General features: G+C 35.4%; 1 protein-coding gene across 1 annotated transcript in view; it reads left to right on the top strand.

Moving 5' to 3' along the window:
• The first annotated feature begins 5,391 nt into the window (after positions 1 to 5,391).
• si:dkey-122a22.2 overlaps positions 5,392 to 7,558 on the top strand; it is a 20,938-nt gene continuing 18,771 nt past the window's right edge. Inside the window, exons 1-4 of the mRNA XM_043260110.1 lie at positions 5,392 to 5,559; positions 6,204 to 6,363; positions 6,453 to 6,524; positions 6,617 to 6,693. Of these exons, the coding sequence (XP_043116045.1) occupies positions 5,497 to 5,559; positions 6,204 to 6,363; positions 6,453 to 6,524; positions 6,617 to 6,693 (372 nt within the window). The 5' untranslated portion in view covers positions 5,392 to 5,496. The remainder of the gene's footprint in view (positions 5,560 to 6,203; positions 6,364 to 6,452; positions 6,525 to 6,616; positions 6,694 to 7,558) is intronic.

The raw sequence follows: 7,558 nt of genomic DNA, 5'->3' as shown, positions 1-7,558 counted from the left end.
GTTATTCCTGATACTGTGCATTCCCCCAGATGGAAACTGAATTAGAATGATTATGTAAATGCCAAACCGTGTGGTAGATGGCACTGAACAAACACTTTTTCTCTCCAATATTATCTCAACATTTGGTGCTCTGCTTCAGCAACACATAACCAAACAGTGAGGTGAAAAGGTTATGTATTATTACACCATATCTCTATTTAATCAGTAGGGAAAAGCAATCACATTCATTGAATGCTGTATCTGAAGCCGGGGATCAGTCCTGCCAGCCACTGAAAGCATGTGGGATTTGGCTCTCCGACCTATTTCTCAGAGTCTGATCCACAATCTGTAGTGTGACGGTTTTTGATCCTCACTCAGGCAAACCAACAACAAATGACACACACAAACACCAGCAGCCAAGGACATCCAAGAGCCCAATGTGTAATTTGACATGTATGTTATTGTCACATCTTCGGAAACGGATACACAAATCTGAATATATTTCAAACACGCACTAGACTAACTATCAACTGATTTATTTTCTCACACTGGACCACAAAACCAGTCATGAGCAGCACAGGTACATTTATAGTCGAAAATGCACCGTACAGGTCAAAATGATCGATTTTTCTTTTCTATAAAAAAAAACATTCGGTGTCATGTTACATGAAGATATTTTGTACATTTCTTACTGTAATATGCATTGCCAAGGACTTCATTTGGAAAACTTTAAAGGCATTTTTCTCGGTGTTGCAAAATATTAGCGCTGCGTCAGTGTACAGACGTGCCCTCATGGCGTGTGTGTGTGTGTGTGTAGGCTGCCCAAGTTTATGCTCTTTATACGGTTCATTAAAAATACATCGTCTTCCTCAGAAAGCCGGTAAGATTTTTGTAGACAGAGTAGACCGGAAATCACTTGTTGGCTGCATAATTGACAGGTTGTCTGACAGCTGCTGCTCTCTGTTTTATTTTGCGTCACACACTCTGCAGTGTGAATTTCCTCGACACACACAGTTTTTGCTAAATCTAATTAGGAAGCAGTAGCTCATCCAAAGATCAGCCTAGTTAGTAAGACTCTGAATGGAAAGATACACATTGGGCATAGTTATTGGCACTCCTAGAAATTCTTATGAGTAAAATATCTCTAAAGTGTATTCACACTCATTTCCACAATTTTGAGCACTCCAGGGTGATTATGAACATGAAATTATCAGCCGTGGCCTCCTCTTTCACAGACAAATAAACAGGAGGGAAAACAAAGCCCCAATTCCCTTTATCATCCATCACAATGAGAAAAAACTAAGATTATATTTCTGATGTTCAGCAAAAGATAATTGATGACTGGCTCTGTTAGAAATCTGTTATAATGGTCCATGTTTGGATCTCCCAACCGTACAATAATCCAGACACAAACCTCAAAAACAACACAAAAATGGGTCACTGAGCACAAAACCAAGTTTCTGCTATGGCTATGGCCATTCCAGTTCTCTGACCTGAACCCTGTAGAAAATGAGGCGAACTGAAGAGAAGAAGCACCATCACAAAGCTGGGAATCTAAAGGGTCTGGAGTGATTCTGGATGAAGGAATGGTCTCTGATGTCTTGTCAGGTGTTCATCAGGCATCATAGGAGAACATTTAGAGCTGTTTAACTGGCAAATGGAGGTTTCAAAAGGTACCGAATAAAAGGGTGCCAATAACTGTGCTCAATGTGTATTTGAGGAAAAACCTTTATTTCATAATGACATTTCCCTCCATTTTTAATTCTTATTATCTAATGAAAGATTACATTTTTGTGATTTTTTTAAATAAAAGATCAGAAGGATTAACAATGCAGATTAATTTTCACAGCCTTCTTTGATCATATTTTGCCAAGGGTGCCAATATCGGTGTGCGCCGCTGTACAGTTTCATTAATTGAAATAAAGTTCATGAAATCAAAAATAAAATATAAAAACATAAACTTGTTTAATTTTTGATATGATCACCAAGGCATTTTTGTCATTTTTGTTTTTGTTTAAGTGAACTAAACTAAACCTAAAAATATAAGTTTATTTAACTTTTAAAAAACAATAACAAAAAAAAACTACTAAAACTTTTAGTGGCATTAAAATAAAATATGAATATACAAAACATTAATTTAAAATATTTACAGAAATGAGAGTATAGCTCAAATATTATGGATATATTCATAACCTATTTAGTAGATGCACAGGACAAATACAAATAAAATACAATTTTGTGAAAAAGGTTTACGTTTTTACTCATTATTCTGTTCAAGTCCAGATTTTATGCTGGTAAAATCAGGTTTATGCATGTATATGCTTCTGTCTCTGCTGATTACATTAATTAGAGTTTCTCAAGATATTTTATACTTCCACAATTCAAACAATAACATTTTCCAGCTGATTACATAATGGCTCGAGCCTCTGGATATTAATGGTCAGATTTTGTTCTGTCTTCTGTATGGTTTGAATTTAATGAGATCAGTCGTCGCAGAGTTTAATTAGGCCAGACAGAAACAGCTGCAGGAGGTTGAGCTCATGGCAGCCTCTGGAAACGCAAGCCTCTGCCAGGCCTGTTTAAAAATATCTGACACCCACGCCATACCTGACAGTCCCGTCAATAGCTGCCATTTATCATCCATATCTGCCTGCTTTCATTTAATTACTGCAATGAATCTAATGCAGGGATACAGTCTCAGACCTCCTTTATCTATTTACTGTGACTTTCTCCACAGCTTTGGTTGATTCTGAAAGCATCCTACAGATAAATGATTAACGTTCGCTGTTGTAGAACATGGGCCTGCAATGTCAAGGTTATGGGGTCGATACATCTTTTGAGTTTTTTATCCAGTGCTAAAAATGTTTAACCTGGAATGTCAAAAGTGTCTGCCAAATGCATTCATTAAATCTGGATACATTTACATCATGGTTTACATCACACATAAATAGACACATATTTCAGAATTTTTTTATATTTTTTTAATTATTGGTTAAAATATCTCTTCTGCGTTGTTATTAAATTAAATCATGTAATAAAAAATAAAATTAAATACATTAAATATATTTTATGGATTTAGTTTTTATATTTTGTCAATTAAAAGTATCGATTAAAAGTAAAAAAATAAAATAAAGCAATAAAATCATCAATGTACATTCAAAAATGTTATTTAAAAAGGCTATCAAATGTAAAATCAATGATAATTCAGATTATTATACAAAAAGCAATCTTGGGGAATTTAATTGCTTTAGAGGCCTGTAAATTGGAATCTTTCATTTTAAAAACTTAAACTATGAATATTTTTTTAATCACTTATAATGCCAAAAACAGTCATTGTGTAAAACATACTCAATTTTATATGTTGTTGTTGACTGAAGATGAAGAATATTGATATGGAATGAGTAATAATTATAGTTCTTGAAAGCGATCAGTATATTTTCTCCATTCTGATATATTTTGGGTGAAATGTATGCATTAGGCTATATATATATATATATATATATATATATATATATATATATATATATATATATATATATATATATATATATATATATATATATATATATAATTTTCATGCTAAAATAAAATATATACATTTTAGACAAAACTGGATTTTGCGTATTTATTCTGATATGTCCAACTCCAAAAAAAAAACACACATACGTGATATTCATAAATTTTAGTTAGTAGTATTATTTGTTATTGCGACATTAACAAAGCCAGTAAATAATATTTTGCAGTGTGTGGTGCAGTTTTTGTTTAGCACATTTCATTCAAAATAATCAATGCATATTAAACATGAAAAAAAGAGATAAGTTGCATTTGAAGGAGTAGTTCACCCAAAAAAATACATTTTAAACCTTTTTTTACTGATTTGGAGAAATTTAGCATCATATCATTGCTCACAAATGGATCGTTTGGACTGAGTGGATTGTGGATTATTAGGTGAAGTTGTTTGGACTCTCATTCTGATGGCACCCATTCACTGCAGAGGATCCATTGTTGATCAAGTTTTCCCAAATCTGTTATGAAAAACATGGCCTGAGGGTGAATAAATTCGACCGGCCTGAGGGTGAGTACGTTTTCAACAAAACCTAATTTTGGGTAAACTATCCCTTTAAAACGCACTGGTCTCATGCGCTCCCTCGGTTTGAACAGACATGGCGCTTCTGGCATCACCTTCGGTTTGGCAGAGTTGTGCCAGAGACATGTTTGAACAGATTGGGATGATTGACGCACTGAGAAATCGTCCTTCTGCAGTGTTCGCCGGTGGTGTCGTTCAGCGATCGCCGTGAATGACAGGCGGAGAGCCGCGCTTGCGATCGCATGACAGTACACCTGCTGTCTGCGGCCCAGCGTGAAGTCTTGCATCTCCTACCACTCGACGTCGTCGCTGTCGTGTGTTCCTCAGGGTTCCTGCGAAGAAGAGCCTCGAACGCGTACATTCGTTCGGTTTAGCAGGGCCCGGCGCGTCCAAAAAAGCAAACGAACAGACGCAAACTGAGGTCGCTCACAGGCTGAACTTTAGAGTCTGTTCAGTGTAAATGCTGGACTCTGACGTAAACCCGTGGTGAAAGCAAGGATGCATAAAACCATAATTTACATACATCTGCGACAGAAGCATTGCCCTTAGAAAGACTACCAGCGCTGTATACATAATTAAACTCTGAACTGGACCTATATACCGGGCCTAGAAAGGGTCAGTATCCTGTGGCGTGCATGTGTTGAATTCACTCACACTCATGAATAACCTTGCAGTGTTGGAGCTGACCTTTATAATGACATTTCTGCTGTCACACTAAATATTCTCTTATAGCGCCTCAGCATCTCCACTGGTCCTGTATGTCCTTCTGGTAGTGTAACATAAAATGTGATTTAAGATACTTAGATGTTCAATTGGATCAATTGACAGTCAGATAATGTCATGCAGTGCCTCCCACAGGACAGATTTGTCGTTGCAGTTAATGTCGTGTGGACCCAGAGCGACTGGGTTCATATGGGCCCAAAAACCTTGAGGAAAAAACAGAGCTTCCTGTGAACTATTATAAAAATTATTATAAATATTATACAACAGAGCTGGAAACCGTTAACCAAGCCTTCTATGTGTATACCTTATTCATCATATTTGTATATTGTGTCGTTTGGTCAAGTCAACAATCGAAAGCCGAAAAACAAGTTAATCAAATTTTGGACATTTTGGAGCTTGATTAATGTCCATATTAGAAACTCGTTAAATACGATACATTTAGCTATTGTATAAATTATTGTATAAATCATCTTTGTTTCCGGTTGAAGACACCATATTATGTCATAACATATTATATACTGTATAATTGTAGTTAGCATAACTATGAGGTTGAATCGCTGATCGCGGCTTTTACGAAACGCGTTTGGTTCTCATGGGTCTCCGTCAATGCGGAAGCGTGTCCATGCTGTGTTCGACACTCATTCAAACTAATGTAAGACTATGCGTTATCTGTCCTGTACTTGAAGTGCTTTTAAAACGGTCAGAAGATGTTGCGAAGAAGGACAAACGCACGAGAAGAGGCGGACAGTGTCAAATCTGATAGAAAAAAGGTGATGAACTAATTTATAAACTGGATATGTTTTACCAACAATACTGTACCATTGTAATACCTTTATCCTGGACCATAGCATTAATACGGTGTATTAATTTTGAAGAGCCCTGTGAATAAGAACATTTTAATTTTTATAAATACCCTCATCATCTGTATGACTGTCATAGTACATTCTAATGTTAATAATAGATAAATACATTAAATAAGAATACTGGATGAATTATTGAATAAATAAACAAATACGATTATTTATGATTAAATTAAAAAGGAATCATTTGAAATGTTCGCCAAATTAAATGTTGCTAAAGCTGTTGATATATTTTAATTTACAAAAGAAATGCAGAATCAATGTATTTAGTATAGAAATGATTAGTACTGTCAAACGATTAGTTTTTGTTTACATAATATAAGAGTGTGTACTGTGTATATTTATTATGTATATATAAACATGCATGCATGTATTATATATGCATAATAAATATATGATATAATAATATAAATATATGCACAAAAATATTTTAAATATACATTGTGTACATTTCATATTCATAATAAATATACACAGCACAAACACACATATATATAAATAAAAACCGTTATTTTGTAATTATAATGTATCATGTATTTATAACCCAACCACAGACATCGGAGGACTCTGGTGTTCCCGGTGTGCCTGTCTCGCAGAGGAGCTGCTGGACTGTTGTGTCCTTCTGGATGAAGGTTTTGCTGTTCATCATCTTCACTCCACCTTTCCTGAACTATGCCTCCCTGCAGAGAGAGGGACAGGTGCTGTCAGCCACAGGTGATCATCAGCTCTTCACGAAGACCTTAGGATCATGTGCAGTCCGGTAACTTTCAGCTCTTTTGTTTTAATATTTCTTTGATATGTAGGTGGTCAGCTAATCGATATCGGCCTCGGCCAAAAGATCCATCTGCTGTGCAAAGGACACGGACGACCTGTTGGTATGTTAAATTAATAGTTCAACCAAAAACCGAAAAGAGTCTGGTATTTATATTGTGGATTATGCAGTGAAAATATTTCATTTTTGTTTTAGTTGTTCTCGATGCTCCAGCAGGGATGTCTTCAGATGTTTGGCACTATGTGCAGGAGGGTCTCTCATTGTCAACAAAGGTTAGTTCAAACAAACCGCCGACAAACACGACTACTGCGCATTTGGAAGCTGGTATACATTTAAGTAATACATTTCATTTAGCTTCATGGATGAATATGTTTCTGTACATGCAGTGCACACTGTCATATTTTCCTATTTTTGACACTGGCACATAATGCAACAATGACAAGTTAAAGTAAACAGATTTTACTATTAGACCTACCCATCTCTGTGTTAAAGTGCCATAATTATGCTGTCATATTTAACCTCTGTAATTTGGCTCCAAACATCAGGTAAAACTTGGCATTTTGACCTCCTCTTAAAAAAAAGTGGATGTCATCATCCGCGACATTTAATATTTTGGCTTTCATAACTCCACACGTTTAAGTTTCTTCAGAAAAAATATTAGCAAAATCAAAAATCTGAGCCGAAGACCTCTAATTGAGTTAACCCAGCCCACCCATTAAACGACCCAGTTAATATTCAGTTATATTATTGATATAACTGCATCAAATGAGTTAAAAATGGACCTGATTTGAGTTAAATATTGACACTAAAGTTGACTGCTGAATCACAATACTATTGCCTTCTCAGAGCTGTTTTAGCTGAACTTTTTTTTTCTTTCTTATAAAGTATCCCATTATTATTTCAGAAACCACTGCAAATGATTGAAGGTTGTGATTGAATTGTCCAAATAGCCTAAATACATCTGAATCGGGAGAACAGACCTTTTTACAATCCTGTTTGATAGATTATATACAGTAAATAGTGATATTCATGAATATTACATCGCTAGATTTGACTGTAAACAGGTGATAGCGGACATATGACATAACTGCTGAAATGTCAAGGGAAATTATGCTCCGGTTGGTATACATTAATATC

The sequence above is a fragment of the Puntigrus tetrazona genome, chromosome 16, assembly GCF_018831695.1.
Source record: "Puntigrus tetrazona isolate hp1 chromosome 16, ASM1883169v1, whole genome shotgun sequence".
NCBI lineage: Eukaryota > Metazoa > Chordata > Actinopteri > Cypriniformes > Cyprinidae > Puntigrus > Puntigrus tetrazona.
The sequence above is the reverse complement of the archived record's forward strand: the minus strand, read 5'-3'. Positions and strand labels throughout refer to the sequence as shown.